The sequence below is a fragment of the Sus scrofa genome, chromosome 11 (genome assembly GCF_000003025.6).
Source record: "Sus scrofa isolate TJ Tabasco breed Duroc chromosome 11, Sscrofa11.1, whole genome shotgun sequence".
NCBI classification, from domain to species: Eukaryota; Metazoa; Chordata; class Mammalia; order Artiodactyla; family Suidae; genus Sus; species Sus scrofa.
Window position 1 is genome coordinate 11,188,578 of NC_010453.5, and position 22,819 is coordinate 11,211,396.

General features: G+C 34.6%; 1 protein-coding gene across 16 annotated transcripts in view; it reads left to right on the plus strand.

The window, feature by feature from the left end:
• Positions 1–22,819, plus strand: part of NBEA (neurobeachin) — a 637,779-nt gene that overhangs the window by 103,497 nt on the left and 511,463 nt on the right. For 15 of the 16 annotated variants that reach the window (XM_021065194.1, XM_021065195.1, XM_021065200.1 and 12 more), the window contains exons 9-10: positions 20,132–20,329; positions 20,941–21,074. In XM_021065194.1, coding sequence (XP_020920853.1) covers positions 20,132–20,329; positions 20,941–21,074 — 332 coding nt within the window. Of the gene's footprint in view, positions 1–20,131; positions 20,330–20,940; positions 21,075–22,819 lie in introns of those variants that run through there. The other variant, XM_021065207.1, reaches the window with a different exon arrangement.

Genomic DNA, 22,819 nt, shown 5'->3' on the forward strand with positions numbered 1-22,819 from the left:
GTCCTTTAGTCCATTTGACACGACTCTGTAGTCTTTGATAGCTTGCTTGTTATTCCTATGATGATGTTTCTAGCTCATCCTGAACGTTTTATTGCTTCTTCATCAAATCAGCTATTACTCCAGGAATCTTGGTTTTTATTAGTGGGAAATTTAGGAGTTGCTGTTATTTCATCTTGATTTCCTCTTAGTTAGGTCTATATCTCCCTTCTGCCACATTGAGAATTCTTATTGCAAGTACACAGAAGATGTTTGCATTAGAAAAGTCACGGAGTTCCAGTGGCTCAGCAGAAATAAATCTGACTAGTATCCATAAGGACACAGGTTCGATCCCCAGCCTCATTCAGTGGGTTAAGGATCTGGCGTTGCTGAGAGCTGTGGCATAAGTCACAGATGAGGCTCAGATCTCTCTTGACTGTGGCTGTGGCGAAGGCTGGCGGCTACAGTTCCGATTCGACCCCTAGCCTGGGAACTTCCATTTGCCACAGGTGTGGCCCTAAAAAGAAAAAGGAAAAAAAAAAAAAAAGAAGGAAAGAAAAGAAAAGCCCATAATTATAAATATAACAGTCTAAGAACAACAGTGCTACCCTACTCATAAAATTACTGAAAACAGTTTATTTGTTTTGCATATGCTCTCACCATCCCTTGTCATTTTAAATTTTGAAGTATATTATGGACTGAATTATTATTATTATTATTGTGTTCCTCCAAAATTAATATGTTGAAATTCTAACTCCCAGTAGCTCAGAATAACCGTATTTTAGATAGGGTTTTTAAATAGGTGAACTCTAGTGAAGTTATTAGGATGGATCCTAATACGGTAGGAATGTTGTGCGTATAAGGAGAGGGAATTAAAACATGGACATACAGAAGACCATGTGAAGATTCAAGGAAGAGAAGTCCATCATTTATAAGGCAAGGAGAGAGGTGTCAGAAGAATCCAACCCTGCCGATACTTTGAGCTCAGATTTCTAGCACCTAGAATTGTGAGAAACTAAACTGCTGTTGCTTAAACAACTCAGACTTTGGTACTTTGTTATGGCAGCCCTAACAAACTAATACAACAAATTAGCTACATTGATAAAAAAGCATCAGTGAAAAACTCACAGCTAAGAACACATTTAATGCCAAGAGACTGAAAGCGTTCCCCTTAAGATCATTAACAAGACAAGGATACCTGTGCTAATGTTCTATTTAAACATTCTGTAGATTCTAGATAGAACAATTAAGCAAGAAAAAGAAAAGGCATTCGCGGCTACCCTTCGTGCGAACTCCTGCCTTGTTTAGCCCGAGTAGGGCCTTGCCATCCTACTGGCTCCTGCAGCTCCTCACCTCTGCCTCCAGTGCGAACTGCCTTGGCTAATCCAGTTGGGTGGAACACCCTCCTCACCTTCCTAAGTCTTTGGCATCATGTTGCTTTTGCTCCTGACTCATCTCAGGGCCTTGCCATCCTCCTGGCTACCGCAGCTCCTCACCTCTGCCCTTAGTGCAAACTTCTGCCTTGTTTAGCCCTGTTAGCTTTATTAATTTTCAGGAAGGTGGAAGGAATAAGAAGATTAAAAGAGCTTCATTTCTTTTTTGGTTTGTTTAAGTGCTTTATTGAGATATGATTCACATATATTCAATTCACCCATTCAAAGAATACAATCCAGTGGTTTTAGTATAGTCACAGATATATGCAAGTATCAGCGTAGTCAATTTTATTTTATTTATTTATTTATTTTTGTCTTTTGTCTTTTTGTCTTTTGTTGTTGTTGCTGTTGCTATTTCTTGGGCCGCTCCTGGCATATGGAGGTTCCCAGGCTAGGGGTTGAATCGGAGCTGTAGCCACCGGCCTACGCCAGAGCCACAGCAACGCGGGATCCGAGCCGCGTCTGCAACCTACACCACAGCTCACGGCAACGCCGGATCGTTAACCCACTGAGCAAGGGCAGGGATCGAACCCGCACCTCATGGTTCCTAGTCGGATTCGTTAACCACTGCGCCACGACGGGAACTCCCAGCGTAGTCAATTTTAGAACATTTTTAACATCTCAGAAAAGAAGCCCTGTACGCTTGAGCACTCAGCTTTCTATTCTCTCACTCCTTGCTTACTCATTAGCGTTCACTAATCTACTCTCTGTTTCTATAGATTAGCCTGGACATTTCATATAAATTTTGAAATCAGGAAATGATGGGTCGCTTTCATTTCCTCTTGGATTTTAGGATCAGCTTGTCAGTTTCAGCAAAAAAAAAAAAATCCCGCAAACAACAATGACAGCAACAGCAACAACAAAACCCAGCTAGGATTTGCATAGCGATGGTGTTGGCTCTTTAGATCAATTTGGGGAGTGTTACCAGCTACACAATACTAAGTCTTCCAATCCATGAACATGGGGTGTCTACATTCATTTGTGTCTTCATAACTTCTTTCCAAGATGTTTTGTACTTTTTGCTGCAAGTCAAATGCCGAAAATCTTGGACTTCTTTTGTTAAATTTTTTTTCTCTAGTATTATTTTTGATGCTGTTGCAAATGTAGTTGTTTTTAAATTTTATGTTCGAATTTTCTTTGCTAGTGTATACAGTGAATTTTTGTGTTATGATTCTGCAATCTTGTGTTTTCCTGCAATCTTGCTGAGCTTATTAGCACTAATAGTTGTTGTGGGTTTGTTTTTTTTTTGTTTTTGTTTTTGTTTTTTTTTGTATATGGATTCTTTAGGATTTTCCATGTACAAAACTGTATTATCTGCAAATAGAGATAATTTTACTTCTTCCTTTCTAATTGAACGCCTTTTCTTTTTCTCGTCTAATTGTTCTATCTAGAATCTACAGTACGTTTAAATAGAACGTTAGCACAGGTATCCTTGTCTTGTTAATGATCTCAAGGGGAAAGCTTTCAGTCTCTTGGCATTAAATGTGTTTCTTAGCTGTGAGTTTTTCACTGATGCTTTTTATCAGATGGGGGAAGCTCCATTCTATTCCTACTTTGCTGAACGCTTTTTAAAAGGATGTTGGATTTTGTCAGATGCCTTTTATGTGTTTATTAACATGATCATCTGTTGAGATGATACTGATAACATATTAATCTAGGTACAGGTTTGTCAGTTTTGATCTTTACAAAGAATCAGCTTTTGGTTTTGTTGTGTTTTCCCTATTCTTTTTCTTATTCTCTATTTCAGTAATTTTTCCTGTAATGCGTAGTGTTTTCTTCCTTCTGCTTGTTTTATGTTTAGGTTGTTGTTTTGTTAGTCAGTGTCATAAAGTGGAAGACTTGATTGCTGAGTTGAGGTCTTCTTTTTAAATATAAACACTCAAGGTGATGCGTCCCACTGAATAGTGCTTTAGCTGCTTATGTTTTGGTATTTGGGTCTTTATTTTCATTCATCTTGAAATATTTTATAATTTGACTTCTTTGACCCATTTGTTATTTAGCAATTTAGTGTTTATTTCCACAGTATTTTTGAATTTCTGAATTTTCTATTATTGATTTCTAACTTGATTCCATTTTGGTCAGAGAATATACTGTGTATTATATCTATCCTTGTAAATTTATTCAGGGTTGATTTATGGCTTAATATTGGTCTAGCCAGTGTTTCATGTGCACTTAAGAATTAGGAGAAAAAGGGATTATGTGTATTCTGCTGTGTGGGGTGCAGTGTTATAGAGATGTCTTTTCGATCTAATCACTGTATAGTGTTTAATTAAGTCTTCTGTTTCTTTGTTGACTTCTGCCTAGTTGTTCTATCCACTATTCAAGTTGGAAATTGCAGTCTTCAACAATTATTCTTAACTTCTTTATTTCTGTCTTCATTTTTGTCAGGTTCCACATGTACTTTGGTGTTCAGTTTTTAGGTAATTTTAGATATATAACTACATAGATAATATTATAATCTTCCTGATAATATGTAGATAATGTTATTATCTTCCCGATTAATTGAATTATTATTTTTAAATTTCACCCTACCTCTAGTAATATTTTGTTTTAAAGTCTGTTTTCTTTTTTATTAGTATAACTGTTTCAACTTTCTTGTGGTTTGTTAATAAATCTTCCCTTACTTTTACTTTGAAACTGTTTTTGACTTTGGATCTAATTATGAGATAGTACATTTTTGGGTCTTGTTTTATTATCGAGTCTAATAATCTCTCCCCCTTGAGCAGATTACTTATTTCATTTACTTTTAAAGTTATTGGTATAGTTGGCTTTCCGTTTATCATTTTTTTTTTGTTACCTGTGTCTCATGTTCTTTTTAATTCTTTAATTCCTTCTTCAGTGCTTTCTTTCGAATTAAATGAATATTTTCTACTGTAGCATTTTCATTTCTTTATTTTTTCACTCTATTTTTTGACATTTATTTAATGGTTGTATAGGACTTGCCATTTACATTTTAACTCATCAGAATCAGCTTCAGATTTATACTAACTTAATTCCAGAGAGATAGTTACTCCTTATAGATTTACTGTGTTTTACTTCTTTTTGTGTTATGTTATAAATAGTACATGTTACAATGTTGGTTATAAACCCAACATTACATTATTATAAGTATTACTTTAAATAATTGTATGTCTTTTAAGGAAGCTGAGAGAAGAAAGAAAATCAACTGATGTTTATAGCTGTTGTTATATTAACCTCATTTTTCATTTATGGATCTCTTTATGTATTCAGTTACCTCCTGCAGTCACTTCCTTCATTCACTATGGCTTTTCTGTTGTGTTGTTATTGGCAAATATGTTACATTTCTATGTAATGGGTAAAGCCATATATTATATGCACACTATTTTATAAAACTGCTTTGAAACCAGTTAAGAGGGAAAAATGACAATAAATGTGCATGCATTTATACCTTCTCTTATAACCACATGTCTGCTGGTGCACCTTGTTTTTCTTTTCTTTTTTCTTTTTTTTTTTTGTCTCTTTATCTTTTCTAGGGCTGCACTAGCAGCATATGGAATTTCCCAGGCTAGGGGTCTAATCGGAGCTGTAGTGTAGGGCTGCACTAGCAGCATATGGAATTTCCCAGGCTAGGGGTCTAATTCGAGCCCGTGTCTGCGACCTACACCACAGCTCATGGCAACGCCAGATTCTTTTTTTTTTTTTGTCTTTTTGTCTTTTTTGTTGTTGTTGTTGTTGTTGCTATTTCTTGGGCCGCTCCCACGGCATATGGAGGTTCCCAGGCTAGGGGTCCAATCGGAGCTGTAGCCACCGGCCTACCCCAGAGCCACAGCAACTCGGGATCCGAGCCGCATCTGCAACCTACACCACAGCTCACGGCAACGCCGGATCGTTAACCCACTGAGCAAGGGCAGGGACCGAACCGGCAACCTCATGGTTCCTAGTCGGATTCGTACCACTCCCCCCCCCCCCCCCCCAACCCGCAACCTCATGGTTCCTAGTCGATTCGTTCACCACTGAGCCACGACGGGGAACTCCCACCTTGTTTTTCATGTGAATTCAAATTACAGTGAGTCACTTCCTTTAACTTGAAGGACTTTGTTATTTCTCATAAGGTAGGTCAACTGGCCACAAATTATCTCAGTTCTTATTTATTGGAAAATGTATCTCTCTTATTTTCCTTTTAGATTTGAAAGCTAGATTTGCTGGATGTAATTCTTACTTGATAGTTTTTTCTCTGAGTACTTTGAATGTTTTATTCCTCTGTGTTCTGGCCTCCATTTTTTCAGATGAGAAGTCTGCCATTAATTTTATTGTTATTCTCGTTTAAGTGAAGAGTCATTTTTCTCATGCCAATTTTAAGATTTTCTCCTTGTCTTTGGCTTTTAGCATTACTGTGATTTTTCTGTCTGTAGATTTCTTTGCTTTTATCCTTCTTAAAGTTCCTGGAGCCCCTGAATAGATAAATTAATGCTTTTCAATAAATTGGGAACTTCTCATCCATTAAGTTTTTGGATATTTTGCCTCTCTTTTCTCTCTCATCTCTGCTTCTGGTATGCTTATTATTCATATGTTAGTACACTTAATTGTTTCTCACATTCCTCTGAAGCTATGATCATTCTAACCTCTTTTTTCTTTTGGTTTTTGGATTGCATAAACTCTGTCAATTTATCTTTACATTTTAATTGTCTTCTGCTTTTTCACATCTACTGCTCTGATCCCGTAGTTAATTTTTCAGTTCACTTATACTTTTCTACTCCAGAATTTCCATGTGGACTATTTTTAGAGTATCTCTCTCTCATGAAAAAATAATGTTAAAGTTTAATTTTATTAACATTAAAATTTTAATTTTATTAATATTTTAATAAAATTCTAGTTTTTATATTTCCTAGTTTTATTGAGAAGTAATTGATATATATCACTGTATAAGTTTAAGGCATACAGCATGATGATTTAATTTACATGTATTATGAAATGTTTATGCAGTAGGTTTAGCTAACATCCATCACCTCATATAGAAACAATATTAAAAACAGGAAAATAAAAAAAATTTTCTTGTGATTATAACTCTTATAATTTATTCTCTTAGCTTTCCTATGTATCAGTATCTATCACTTAACTGATACTCTTTATTAACATGACATTTTAATCATAATTATATTTACTTCTCTAATTATGTTTTTTTTTTAATTCTTTGAACATACCTTTTGGCCACACTCGTGACATGTGGAAATTCCTAGACCAGGGATTGAACCTAAGCCACAGAAGTGACCCAAGTGAATCCTTAACCCAGTGACAATGCTGAATCCTTAACCCACTGCCCCACAAGGGAACTCCTGAAAACATTTTTAATGGCTCTTTTGAAGTCTTTCTGTAAATCTGAGATCAGGTTGCTTTCCATAGCAATTTCTTTTGCTTGCTTCTTCTCCCATTTATGGGTCATATTTTCCTGTTTCTCTATATGTCTCTCAAAGTTTGGTTTGAAAATGGACGTTTTAGGTAGTTATTATTCTAAATCTGGGTAATCCAACCTCCCTTCCACTGTAGGGCTTATTGTTTGTTTATAGACTGGATGGATTACCCCATTATTACTCTTATTTATTTATTTATTTGTTTATTTTAATGGCCACACCCGTGGCCTAAGATGGAAATTCCTGGGCCAGGGATTAAATCTGAGCTGCAGCTGCAACCTGTGCCACAGCTGCAGCAACACTGGATTCTTAACCTACTACACTGCAGCAGGAACTTGTACTTTATTGTTTTTTTGTTTTGTTTTGTTTTGGTTTTTTGTCTTTTTGTCTTTTCTAGGGCTGCTCCCTCAGCATATGGAGGTTCCCAGGCTAGGGGTCTAATCGGAGCTGTAGCTGCCGGCCTATACCACAGCAACGCGGGATCCAAGCCACATCTGCGACCCACACCACAGCTCACAGCAACGCTGGATCCTTAACCCACTGAGCAAGGCAGGGATTGAACCCGCAACCTCATGGTTCCTAGTCAGATTTGTTAACCACTGAGCACGATGGGAACTCCACTTTATTGTTTTTTTAAAAAATTCATTTTTGGAGTTTCTGTCATGGCTCAATGGTTAACGAATCCAACTAGGAACCATGAGGTTGCAGGTTTGATCCCTGCCCTTACTCAGTGGGTTAAGGATGATCCAGCATTGCCACAAGCTGTGGTGCAGGTCGCAGATGTGGCTTGGATCCTGCATTGCTGTGGCTCTGGCGTAGGCCGGCAGCTGCATCTCTGATTGGACCCCTAGCCTGGGAACCTCCATATGCTGTGGGTGTGGCCCTAGAAAAGACCAAAAAGACCAAAAAAAAAAAAATTGATTTTTTTTCCAATATTTGCATAAACTTAACATTGAAGCTGCAGCCTAGAGTATTCCCTATATAAAAATTATAAATTATAAGTACAAAATTTTAAATACATGTAAGAGAGTTCATTTTTATGTTTATTCTTTCAATGTTTTTAAATTTTACTTTTCAAGGAATCTTTACATTTCATTTATGTGAGTTTAGTCTTTAGGAATTTGCTGAATTTGTTTTATCAACCCAAATAAGTGACACTTTGCTAGTCATCCCATGTGTTCTTGAAAGGAATGTGTATTGTGCTGTTGTTATACGTAATGTTCCATATTTAAATATTATACGGAAATACTCTATATTTAAGAAAGCTATGTCATACATTACACTTTTGAGTGTAGTACAAAATATGTTCATGCCCTTTTTAAGAAATTATAACAGCTTTATTGAAATATAATTTACATATCATATAATTTACTCATTTTAAAAGCAAGTAGGTGATTTAAAATAAATTGACAGAGTTGTGCAGATACCATCACAATCCAATTTTAGAGCATTTCCCACCTCAGAAAGATCTCATATGCCTACTGGCAGTCATTCTTCATTCTCACCTGTGTCCTACTCATACCGTTTTATACAATAATTCCCTTTTTGAAAATACTCTTTAAAGTAATAATCCAGTAAATGTTGATACTTATGTACAAATCTGCTTATTATACCTTAAAATAAAAGTTTGAAGATTTGGGCATGATCTGAATACTTTAAATGAGATTAAGATAAGAAAGTTATTATGTTAAAAAAAAAAAGTTATTATGTTTACAGTCACTTAAATTACATCATATTTTTTTAAATCTAAAAGTGTTAGATATAGTTAATTGTGATGTGAGGTTGTTTTGCTGCACAAAGATACAAAGTGATGTTTGTATAATGGAAAAAAATTATACACAAATTTTTGTATAATTGGGCTGAAAAAATTAAGACCATTTTTCCCCAATTAAGATTAGATTTCATTAGACATCTTACATTATATTTCCCCCAGAAGATTTTCTAACTACCAAGAGAATGTTTTAAACATTGTTGATTCCTTTGTAAGCAATGTGAACAAAAGTTTTTTTACCTGATAAGGGAATATAATTACATTTCAACGTTGTTAAAATCTATACTTTATTTTTATAAACTATGTGCTATGAGTTCTTACACATCATAGTAATAATATCCCCCCAAACCAAACAAATGAAGAAGGGATAAAAAAATCACTAAACTACTTCACTCAAATTGTTTTTATGTATTTATGTATGTATGTATGTATGTTTGTCTTTTGTCTTTTTTTAAAGGCTGCACCCACAGCATGTGGAGGTTCCCAGGCTAGGGGTCCAATGGAGCTGTAGCCGCTGGCCTATGCCACAGCCACAGCAATATCAGATTTGAGCCACGTCTGAGACCTACACCACAACTCACAGCAACACTGGATTCTTAACCCACTGAGTGAGGCCAGGGATCGGACTCTCACAAATTGTTTTTAAAAGATAGTAATCATGAGCCAAAGAGTCTGATATCTGTAATGTTTTGCATGACTTTTTAGTTAAATTTATTTAAATTCTTTGACTATTTTAAATTTTGTCAGTAATTATTGGTATAAGACTTTCAGCTCAAAAGACTTGCTTGCTAGTTCGGTGTGGGACAAAGGGCATGTGTGATTTCATACTTGATGGGTTTTTTTCCTCAAAACAACAAATTGTTATACATGCAATAAGTAAAGGAAAGGGCGCCCCCTCTCTGAAAAGAGTCAAAGAAAAATATTTAAATGGACAAAAATTTTAAAGTGGCAAAGTTCAGCAAATGTAGAAAACCAGAATTTTATGACTGGAGTCCAGAAGGAAGACCAAAATGAAGGAAGATGAAATAAGGTGGTATATTTTTAACCTTAAAAAATCGGGGGAGTTCCTATTGCAACTCAGCGGTAACAAACGGACTAGTATCCATGAGGACGTGGGTTTGATCTCTAGCCTCGTGGGTTAAAGTATCTGGCATTGCCATGGCTGTGATGTAGCTTACAAATGTGGCTTGGAACCTGAGTTGCCATGACTGTGGCGTTGGCAGCTCTGATTCAACCTCTAGCATGGGTGCGTCCATATGCTGCAAAGAAAGAAAAAAAAAAAAAAAAGAAAAATGGGAGTGGATGATTTTATTCTAGCTTCTAATAAGGAAAAGTCATTTAAAAATAGTTTAAAAATGACTAGAGGAAAACAAAAATGATTACAGTAAAATGCAATTTCTCATACAACTTTACAATTCAGAAAAGTTTTTAAAGCTTTTCTGTGTACAAAGTGCTATTATAGACATTGTGGAAAATGCAAAACTGTAAGTTATGTTTAAGGGTCTTACAGACAAGTAAAGGAGAAAGACATAGAAAAGGCTAAAAAGTAAAGTTGAATGAACATATAATTTTGATATAATCTGTGAACACCAAGTCCTGTGTGATCATAGAGAAGAGTTTTGATTGTTAAGAACTGGAAAGTGCTTGGAAGAGAAGATACAGCACAAAACCTATTCAGGGAGCCTGTGAAGTGTCTCAGATTAGTTTCATGAAAATTAAGTGATTTTTATTTCCCTCTGTGGGGAGGTGGGGAACAGTTTGCTTCCCTAGATTACTTTTCATGAATTCATCCAACTGAAAAATGCTGGGGTTTTTTGTTTTTGTTTATCTATTGGAACTCTTTTACCTATGAGATGACAATTCAAATTCACAGCTTTCTGCAGACCTACTATCCAATTTACAAAATTCCTTGCTTAATTAATTGGTTTTTAAATATTCAACCTGACTCCTAATTTTGTCTGTGATGGAGTAGTGAATATTAGATGTGGCATACCACTCTAAATAACTATAAAAATGGGCAAATAGATGAAGCATCTGTTTTTAGACATTTGTCAGTATGCATAGCACAGACCCAAGATCTTTGAGAGGAGAAAAACATTTGGAGATGAGCTTGAAAATCACTCCAGCTCTCTGGCAGAGGCCAGTGTTTTTATGGGCTCAAGAAGGTAGAGGCCAGGGGTAGCAGCTTGGTCTTTCTGAGCTGAGATAGAGCTCAGAATTCAGGGTTTCCAAAGCACCGAACTTGTGGGAAAGGGTGCTGAAAAGGAGCAAGCCCTTGGGGTAGGGAGAGAAGTTTTGTCAGGGTTCCCTGCGTGTCCTTTGCCAAGGGCAGAGCTGCACATGTACAGTGTGAGTTGCCTGAGCCCCGCAGAAAGATGTTACCAGTTGCAGAAGAGAAGTACCAGAGGTCACATGGTTGTTTGAGACTTAGGAATGTTGGCCCAGCAAGAGAAGGGTTGGCTCATATCCTCAGGAACTCAGTAAGGATTAACAAATGAATGACAGCAGTGGTGTAGGCAGTTCAGAAGTTTCTTCTATTAAATTGTAATTATTCACAATTGTCCCATCAAATCATTTATAAAAAGTGTATCTTTTATCATTCTATAATACTGATTACTTTTGCAGTTTAGTTTTTAAACGTTCCATCCTACCAAAATATCCATTCTTCTGTGCGACGGCATGCATTTAAAAACAAATAAACAAAAAACCCTTTGCTTATATTAGAAGAATGAGTTACATAAAATTGCTTGATATTCACAGTTTGCTTAATTGGGCATAAGCAGTTTCTTAGCATTATGTTTACTATTTCTGTTGGATGTGGTTTGTATCAGTGAAGTATTTTGTTTAATATTTGGAAGATTGCAGTAATTATAATGCTGGTACTTGGTGCTTCTGCTAATTTGCTACATGTCATTACCATGACTTTTTTAAGGATTTGGTTGATAGAGTCATTTTCAACGATGTTAAAATACTTCATGCAATGAATATTTTATGGTGCTCCTTTTGTTGTTTGTTGGCATGCTTGTGACTGTAATCTTTTTTTTCCCCTGTACATTCTTGCTTGTTAAGGGCTCAAAATGACGATTCTAGGGCATGTGATTGAATAAAATTCAACAGTATATAATAATTGTTATATTGAAAGGACTGTTCCTAGCTTCGGGGATTAAAAATGCTTAAGCTTATACTCTGTAAGGATAATTATATGTAATTATATAATTATTGTTTATAATTAAAAGTTGATATATACCTCGAAATATAATGCAAATACTATTAACGTTTTGTGGAAGGATGATTAATATTCTAGCTACAGAAGATTTAGGAAGTTGTCGTAGAGGGAAAATTTTATGATTCTTTAAAAAACTTTGAGAGGGTAAGCAGGATGTGATGATAGACTGTGAGCCAGTGGCATGATCGAAGGGATAGAAACAAGGGAATGCAGGATGCTTTTATGGATTGATCCATAATCAGACGTGGCTTCATGGTAGAATACAGAGTAGATGAAGTGATTTGTGGAGGGACGTAAGGATGATTACCATAGGTTGAAAACAAGTTCTTGAAGGCTTTGAGTATCAAAATAGCAAATTTAGATTTTCTAGTCATGTGGAATTATCAAAAAGTGTGTAGCAGGAGAATGGATTGTTGCTACTTATGTGTTTTCCTTGAGTAGTTTGATGATATTAGAGTTTGCGTCATTATTTTTTAATGAATTCAAATTGATTATTCATTTTGAGAGAAAAATGTTGTACAGTGTACAGGGGGCAACATTCTCTCTCTCTTTTTTGGCCACACCCACCGCATATGGAAGTTCCCAGGACCAGGATAGAACCTGTGCTGTAGTTGCAGTCTGAGCCATAGGTGCAACATCACCAGATCCTCACCTGCTGTACCATGAGAGAAGGTCCAGGAGGCAACATTCTCTTAATCATACATCAGGAACTATGATTCACTGAATATTCCAATTCATTACTGTGGTAATATCAGCAACATTTTTCACATACTGATTCTGGGGAAAGCAATAGGTTTTGTCACATGTATGTTATCCTAACATAAATTCAGTTTAAAAATGGCCATTTTAATTTGTTTTCAGTCATTGGTGTAGTTTTCAAAGATTGGTATTAGAAAATAACATTCTAGGAATTCCGCAGTGGTCTAGTTGTTAGGACTCAGTCCTTTCACCACTGCGGGCCTGGTTCAGTCCCTGGTCTGGGAACTGAGATCCCATATCAGGCTGCTGAACACTGCAGCCAAAATATAATAATAATAATAATAATAATAACAACAACAGCAACGTGCTTCTGCTTTTTTTTATAACAATTAGATAAACAATTTTCTTGAGTTTTACAATGCTGTGGCATATTTTCTAATATTTGAATTAAGTAATTCCAGTTTGGGTGCTTAAGGTTTTACTCAATGAAGCTTTTCCTTATTAGCAACTATGTCAGTTATCTGATTTCCACTGTCATCAGTGCAATATGCCATTACCATAAAATTTGTGGTAAATATTTTATGAGTAACATCATGAAAATATTACCATAGAAAAGTTTAATATTAAGTAGAAAAGGAAATAGTGATAATAGCAGTTAGCATTTTTAGTTGCTTTTAAAAAGCCAGCGTATTTTATGAAGTGCTTTATGTATATTATGTGCTAGGTGTATGGTAGATGAGAGACAAATGATTTGTGAATGGGAACACATACTTAGTGAGAGAGTTGGGATTCAAACGCAAATCTGATTGCTTTTGAAGCTGCTACTTTTAACTATATTGTACTGTACAGACAACATACTAGTTTTTGTTTCTTAAAGCTTTTTGTTAAGTTTTATTGAAATACCAGTGATGCATAACATTTTTTTGGTTTAAGGTGTACAGCTTAATGATTTGATGTAAGTAAATATTACAAAATGTTTTATAAAGATAAAGTTAATTAACACATCCATCATCTCACATAGCTATAATTGTGTGTGTTGAGAACTTTCAAGATCTTTTCTCTTAGGAACTTTCAAATATACAATATTACAATTTTCAGATGTATAATTATGCTGTAAATTATGTACCCAGAACTTATTATAACTAGAAGTATGTTCTCCTTGACCATCTTCACCCATTTTTCCCACCCTTTATCCTGTGCCTCAGGCAATCACCGATCTGTTCTCTGTATCTATAAGCTCAGTTTTTGGATTCCATATGTAAGTGATGTTTGTCTTTCTCTGACTTATTTCACTTTGCATAATGCCCTCAAGATACATGCATTGTTGCAAGTGGCAACATTTCCTTCTTTTTAATGGCTGAATATTTACTACCATCTTTCCTTTATTCATTCATCTATCAATGTACACTTAGGTTGCCTCCCTGTCTTGACTATCGTAACTAATTCTGCCGTGAACATAGGAGGCATATAACTTGAGATAGTGTTCTTTTCTTTGGATATATATCCAGAGGTGGAATTGATGGATCATCTGAACGTTCTGTTTTTAGTTTCTTGAGGAACCTCCATACTGGTTTCTGTAGCAGCTGCAATATCTCATTCATCTACTCTTAACTGAGCTTTCACAGTGTGCAAAAAGACCAAAGATTGGCTAAGACAGTCTTCCTCTTGGTGGGCTGTTTTCACAGGTGAAATAAGTACAGTGTCACAAGTTTGGTAGTATATAATAATAGATCAGAGTCAACCTGAAATTTATAAGCTGCTCTTGAAGCTCTACTGGAAGTTCTAAGTGGTATGTCATGGTAAACTGTAAAATGTGTCTCATGGTAGGCATCAGTTAAGTATGATTCCTTTCAGTGTGAATTCTGGCTACAGGCTGAATTGGGTGTATCAAAATCTTTGAAAAGCATTTCGGGTTTAAATTCTTCAAATTTTTAACATAACAGCGTGTGTAGGTTTAACAACAGTTTTTATCTACTCTATTGTCAAGTCTATTTTACTCTCTCTGTTATTTACCTGTATTCTCCCCCAGAGGGTCCGATACTTATATCATTCTGCATTCAAAAACAGTAAATATGATGGCTCGTAAGAAATAAGAGGTCGCGTTGCCTTCTCACTTTGACATGTTAACAGATAGTTTGAGGAATTTTTTTTTTTTTTCTTCATCTTTTTAGGGCCATGTGGAAGTTCCCAGGCCAGGGTTCGAATTGGAGCTTCAGCTGCTGGCCTACACCACAGCCACAGCAACACGGGATCTGAGCCATGTCTGCAATTACACCATAGCTCACAGCAACACCAGGTCCTTAACCCACTGAGCAAGGCCAGGGATCAAACCCACATCCTCATGGATACCACCAAGCTACAACGGGAACTCCCCAGTTTGAGGATTATATTTTTAACACTTTTATATGCTATCTTTTTAGACACTTTCTAAAATACATTTCTTTATACTTTTATTTTCTGTTTTATAGATATTTTGAGATTAACATGAATAAATATTTTTAGTTACATAAACATAGAATTTTATTCAGGTAAATAAATTCGTAAACCATAAATTTATTTTGAAAGTTCATAAAAAGAGAATTAACATTATATGTTTTAAATTGATGTGGAAGACTGTAATCTTAGTATATTTTAAGCAAGCCTTAAAATGTACTATTTTAAGTAATCTAATTTACCATAGTCTTGTCATGTGGCTTGTATTTTAAGATATGCTTTAAAATTTAAAATACTTCATTATTAGTGAACAATATATAGCATGTTATTTAGATTCATTATTGCCTTTTGCATTTTACTTTTGTGGCAAGCACATATGAATAAGCTTTATTTATCTGAATTTATGTAGAAGGAATGAGTATCTGTTGCAGTTGAAAAAAATGAATCTACTAGGAATACCATATTTAAAGGGTCCTTATGAAACCAACATAAAACAATTGAGAGGGTCTATATATATTTGATTTGCTAATTAGAAAAAAAAAAGTTTTTTTGAGTACCCTGTTGGCTCAAGTTAAGGATCTGGCATTGTCACTACTGTGGCTTGGGTTACTGCTGTGGTGGGCAGTCTATCCCTGGCCTGGGAACTTCTACGTGGCCCAGGAATAGCCAAAAAAAATTTTTATATAATTTTGTCATAAATGAACATACTATGTTTTTATTTTTATTATTTGTTTTTAAAAATCAACACTAAGGAGTTCTTTTGTGGCTCAGTAGTTAACGAATCTGACTAGGAACCATGAGGTTGCAGGTTCGATCCCTCACCTCGCTCAGTGGGTTAAGGATCGGGTGTTGCCGTGAGCTATGGTGTAGGTTGCAGACATGGCTCAGATTTGGCATTGCTGTGGCTCTGGTGTAGGCCGGTGGCTACAGCTCTGATTGGACCCCTAGCCTGTGAACTTCCATATGCTGTGGGTGCGGCCCTAGAAAAGACAAAAAGATAAAAAAAAATAAATCAATACTAAGCAAAGGTTATAATTAGAAAGCAAAATATCAGGAAGCAGAGCAAAAATTAGAAAAGAAAAAATCCTGGAGCATCAGAATAACACTATTCTTGGATACATGCTTCCTGGCTAAAATGTTTTCTAAGATACTTGGGGAAAATCTTAGAATAGACTCTACTTATATTGACTTAGAGTTTATAATGGATAATGTTTCTGGTGAATCTTCTAGATATTTCCTGCTGGCCCTACAGTAAACCAATTGGAAAAGCAACAGTTAAGAATAATACTTAGGATTTTTGAAGTATGCATGGCCAGTTCAAACCTTTTTGTGTAATCTTAATTCTTCTTTAGTTTGCTGAGCTCATCTTTAGTTTGCTGTATAAATATATCTACAGAAATCCCCTTTTTCAGTTCGTTTTGACTTTAAAAATAATTATATAATTGACATGCAGCCTTATATTAGTTTTAGGTATACACCATGATGATTGGATATTTGAATATATTGCAACATAATCATTGCAATAAGTCTAGTTAACATCCATTACCATATATAGTTACAAAACTCTTTCCTTACAATGAAAACTTTTAAAGTCTACTCTTTTAGACACTTTCAAATATACCATATAATATTATTAACTATAGTCACTGTGCTGAATAGTACATTCCCATGACTTACTAATTAAATAGCTGGAACCTTTTGATTCCCTTCACCTGTTTTGCCTCCCTTACCCCCTTACCTCTGGCAACCACCTATCTGTTCTCTGTATTTGTAGGTTGATTTGGGGGTTTTTGTTTTTGTTTTTTAGATTCCGTATATAAATGAGATGACATGATGTTTGTCTGACTTATTTCACTTTGCATAATGCACTTAAAGGCCATACATGTTATTGTAAATGGCAATATTTCATTGGCTGAAATAGCGTTCCATTATACCTATGTGCCACTTTTTCTTTATTTGTTTAACTATCAGTGGACATACTTGCCATTCTCTGCTTTTCTCTGCATCCTTGCTAATACTTGTCATCCTGTTAATACTTATTCTAGCAGGAAGTGGGTGGTATTTCATTGTGGTTTTGATTTGCCTTTCTCTGATGGTTAGTAACACTGAACAACTTTTCATGTACCTTTGGGCCAGTTGTATGTCTCATTCAAGGAAACGTTCACATCTTCTGCCCAATTTTTAAGTTAGTTGTTTCTTAGCCACCGAATTGTATGAATTCTTTATATATTTTATTTTATTATTATTATTATTTTTGTCTTTTTAGAGCTGAACCCATGGCAAATGGAAGTTCCCAGGCTAGGGCTATTGGAGTTATAGCTGCTGACCTATGCCACAGCCGCAGCAATGCCAGATCTGAGCCACGTCTGTGACCCTACACCACAGCTCGCGGCAACACTGGATTCTTTTTTTTTTTTTTTTTGGTCTTTTCTAGAGCTGCACCTGCTGCATATGGAGGTTCCCAGGCTAGCGGTCTAATCAGAGCTGTAGCCACTGGCCTACACCAGAGCCTCAGCAACTCGGGATCTGAGCTGCGTCTGTGACCTACATCATAGCTCATGGCAACGCCAGATCCTTAACCCACTGAGCGAGGTGAGGGATCGAGCCCACAGCCTCTTGGTTCCTAGTTGGATTCGTTAACCACTGAGTAATGCTGGAAGCTCCAACACTGGATTTTTAACCCACTGAGTGAGGCCAGGGATCAAACCTGCATCCTCATGGATACTAGTTGGGTTCATTACCACTGAGCCATGGCAGGAACTCCCCTTTATATATTTTAGATATTAACCCTTTTCAGATATATGATTTGCAAATGTTCTTTCCTATTTGGTAGGTTTCTTTTTCATTTTGTTGATAAGTTCCTTTGTTGCTTTGCAGAAGCTTTGTAGTTCGATGTAGTCCCATTTGTTTATTTTTGCTTTTATTGCCTTTGCTTTTGGTGTCCAGTTCAAAAAAGCCTTAATTTAGGGTAGCTCTGCTAAGTTAGATATATGTTACTCTTTCTCTAGTTGCTATTCCCATTACTTGCACAATGCTTTTTATAATGTAATATCAACATAAGGAGGCAACACTACTCTACTTGATTATACTGTAACTTGCCCTTGGCATAGCCAACTCCTATAGTTTCAGTGTTCTGAATACTCTTCTCCAAATTCTCTGTTAAATAATTTTATTTCTACAAATTAACTAACTTGTTTTACTACTCCAGAATAATTTTGATCATTGTTTCACAAAATAAGTTACAAAAAATCTAACATATTTGTGAAATTTTATGTTCAAAAGAATGGGCTAGAAACACAAATGTTAAACATTTTGTGTATTTTATGATTTTACTGAAATATATATTAAAATATTTATTTACATACTAAGGCAACCAGTGAAGAAGGCAATCAGATGGATTTTATAATGCCAGTATATATAGTTAACTCATAATTTCGTTCAAATATTTGTTTCGATTTCCTATTGTAATTATCCTCTATGGTTTAGTACATTAGGGACTGAGTCTTTAAATTAGGATATATATGTGGATGTACTTTATATTCACCTATTACATCTATCTTATGTGACTGTGATTTATAGTAAAAAAGAGATTAAATTATGGAGTTCCCTTGTGGCACAGTGGATTAAGGATCTTGCTGTGTTTGTGTCACTGCTGTGGAATAGGTTTTATCCCTGGCCTGGGAACTTTTGCATGCCATGTATGTGGCCCCCCAAAAAAGGTTAAATTATGAAATACTGAGGTGAGAGAGAATGTTCTACATCCCATTTAATTGAGAACAAAAGGTCTGATCCGAAATAGTACATCTTTGTTAGCTCAATTATAATATTAAATATGTAAACATATTACATTGAATAGATGAAAGTACCATCCATAGCCACATACACACTGTTTTAATTCTCCATGCTGCTCTTGTCTCTATACATGCCTGATAATGAATGGCTTGCATTCAGGTTGAAGTTAGAAAGGCTCTCTAGACTTTAGTCCAGAGGTACAAAACTGGCCAAAATTTTGTCCTGACATATTTGGTCTATACAATGTTTTAAAATGTTTGGATTAAATTAAAAAAATAGGTGATTTAAATTTACAGAACATTGTAAATCAATTATACTTTAATAATTTTTTAAATACATGATTTTATACAAATAATCAGATTTCATGTTTCTCTTGAAAGTAAGAACTGGCAGCATGTTACGGTGTTGACTTGAGCTGAGCAGTACGGGCGGTTTATCTTAGGCAGGACATAAACACTCTACTTTGAAGAAGTCCCTACCTGGACCCCTTCACTTACATGCATATCTTTTTGTAAGAATGCGAGTTTCCAATATTTGATTTAATCTTAATATAACATTAAAGTAAGGACACTGGAGTCACATCAGTTAAATGATTCCTGTACACTGAAATAATGGTCAAGAGATAATTAGTGGCAGAGTCTGAATTATAATTCATATCATTCACTATTAATCCACTAATACTGTGAATAAGAAGACTTGGCATTTTGTCCTGGCGCCAGCCACCCTTTCTAGATCTTAATTTCACCAACATTTGGCTTTCCTAGTCATAAATTGAAATTAATAATACTGATATAATGTGATTTTGTTGCAAAGATTGTTGTCATTGTCAGATTCATATCTGCAAAGAAATTCAGAACATTTCTAATGACACCCTTCTTATTGCAGCTAGTACATCTTTATTTCTTGTCCTTCATATAAAGTGGTAACATGTTTTAATGAACTTCTCTGGCTTTAACATGGCTATTGTGATTTTTTTTGTGGAGCAGCGTTGATATTCATTATCTTGATGTAGTTTTTATAGTAAAAGCATTTTTGCAAATGACCTTTTTTTAGTTTCAGATGATAGCCATTTTTCTATAAAAGTAATCCATGTGTCAGTCACTGTTTACTTATATAAATACTTTTGGAAGTGTTGAGTATTTGTTATGAATTATTGAGATAAAATTGTATGTACTTTTAATATCAACTGATTTTGTATTTTTCTAATAAAATTATTTTAGAAATAATCAATAACAATAAAAATGAGAATGTTAAGATCTGAGTGTTTATTAGCATAATAAGATTTAACTCAGAGAACTTAAGAATAATGAAATAATACCACTGACTAGTGCCTGATACTGAAGGTTTATTAGCTTAAATGTTTCTCTGCTTTAAAACTTGAGTTTTATTATGTTACATTTAAAGAGTGTTTACTTTAGTTTTATTTTTTCAGAGCACCTTCAAGTTTAAATCTGAGAGTGATATTCATTTGGCAGAACATCATAAACAGGTTCTGTATGATGGGAAACTTGCAAGTAGTATCGCATTTACATATAATGCTAAGGCCACTGATGCTCAGCTATGCCTGGAATCATCACCAAAGGAAAATGCATCAATCTTTGTGCATTCTCCACATGCTCTAATGCTCCAGGTGGGTGAATAGTAGCTTTGTCTTAGTGTTCTCATAAGCACTGTGCCTTTATTTTACATATTAAACATTGCTCATCTAAAAATCTGCGGTTTCTGTCTTTCTTTTTTGTATTTCTGATATTTTGATGCCGTTTTTCCTTTGCTTTTTTTTTTTGGTAGTATATTTTACCTTGGTCTTGTTTCCTTAGGAGGAGATCTGTCTTTTCTGTTGTACTATATGTTCTTAATTTTTGAAAATAAAATCAGTGAATTAGCTGAATAGTTGTAGATACAAAAAAATACTTTGCTTTAAGAATGTAAAATTCCCTAACCTAAAAATTACCTGAGTGCCTTTAAATCCATTAATAATATCTTTTATTCTAAAGTATATTTTGAGTTATAGCTTTGTATTTTAAATATAAACATTTATTAAATTGAGTTCAAATTTAAAAATGGTTATCAAAGATATTTCAAATTTTTATTGTATATGTGTATAAAAATTACATAATTGAGGGCCTTCGAATTGAGGGCCTTTGTCTATTTTAATTTTCTTACAAAGTTATTTGGCGTAAGGAAATAGTGATAACATTATGCTTCAGAAAGTTTAATAACTATTTTTGTTTTGGCACATAGGATGTGAAAGCTATAGTAACACATTCAATTCATAGTGCAATTCATTCAATTGGAGGGATTCAAGTGCTTTTCCCACTTTTTGCACAACTAGACAATCGGCAGCTCAATGACAGTCAGGTGGAAACAACTGTCTGGTAAGTTTTCTTTAATAGGTAATTTATGATTTTTTTAGATGTTTAGATTATGCATGGTGCACTTGGTGCTGTGTAAATGTATTGTAATATTGGTTTTTATCCTTGAAGTGCTAATGAAAGTTTCTTTAGGGGTAAGGTAGATACATATTTACACAGTATAAAGAAGCCTAACACTTAGATTTTTATAACCACCAGGGAGTAACTTCCCTGATACTAAATAAAAGATCCTTACCTGGTGTAGCATAGTGACTATAATGTGTAATTGAGGAAAAGTGTTATCCTGACCTTACCCTTTGTAAATGTTCAGGGTTCAGATTGTCCATGAATCCTGTCAGGTTAAACATAATTACTAGGGCAAAGTTTACTCTCAAGAATAGTATTTAATAAAGTTGCATAATTTATGTCTTAAATACTGGCATTATTCTATAATACTGTTATCTAAGACTAGCACAATATTAATTGAAAGTAACTTTTTAAATATATGGTTCATCTTTGAAAACCTAAATCTAACCAGTGGAATATTCCTATTTATATAAATTCAGCATCTTCTAATTAGGCTGATTTCATATGCAGTTTTTATAGTGCTTTTTTTTTAAATTAAAAAACACATCATATATCAAAATCTGATTTAATCTTATATCAGAATCATATATGTCATACATTATATAAAATTTACAGCTATTTTGACTGTGTACATTGCTATGTTTGGAGAACTTAAAGGGAATGTTATTTAGGTAGACATAGTTTTTACTCCAAAAGCAATATAGGAATGCTTCATTAGTATGTACACATTTACCTGAGAGTCTTCGTAGTTTATCCAGTTTTGAAATTGTGGAAAAATTAGTGAGTGAAACTAAGATGGGAAAAATTTAAAGTTCATTGAAATGTTCAATGAATATGATTTTCCCATTAATTATGTAAATTGGGTGCTAACAAAATTCCGTTTTAGTATTGCTGATAGTTTTGTCCCTCTCTTGGGACCATCTTCATGTAAAGTATAAATGTGGCCTGTACAGTCTCAAGAGTCAGCTCCCTTCCATGAGTCATGCTTTCTTTTATATCAACATGGTGTAAAGGTGGGAGTTTTGAAGTAAAAAGGAATCTTGAAGTCACATCCTGCTGATATTACTTTTAATGAGATTTTACATGTCTTTATTGGGAGGCAGATCAGTTTAGTGGAAAAATGAGACTTTAAATTCCAGTCCTGAGTTTAAATTAAAAATGCTTTGCTCTTCATCATCTAAGTGAAGCAGTACACATTATGATCAGTAATTTAAAACTTAGGAAGTCCTATGAAGAGAAGTTAGAGATGAAGTAGCAATTAGAAAACTCAATGTGTAATTTAAATTTTTTTGTGAATTAATATTATGTCCATAATTATTTTAACCTGAAATGTAATATTTTACTTTGTATAGAAAAATTAGAAAGATTATGCAGTTTGAAATGTTATAGCTAAAATGATCGTAATAATTTTTATCATCATAAGTAGTTATTATAAACCCTCAGTGCTAAAACCATGTTTAACAGGTTATCTGGTCCATTCATCCAAGGTACATGGTTATTTTTCATTGCCTGTCTTCAAACTCATTTTAGTGTTTGTATTATATTTTGGTATTTAAATTGTATTTATTTCATCATGGAAAAGGGGCTGTGAGGGGTCAGCATTCTGATTTTCATTTTGATGTTTGTTTTTAGTTCTTTAAATCATTCATCTTAATTTTTCCATGTTAACAACTTTAACTTTT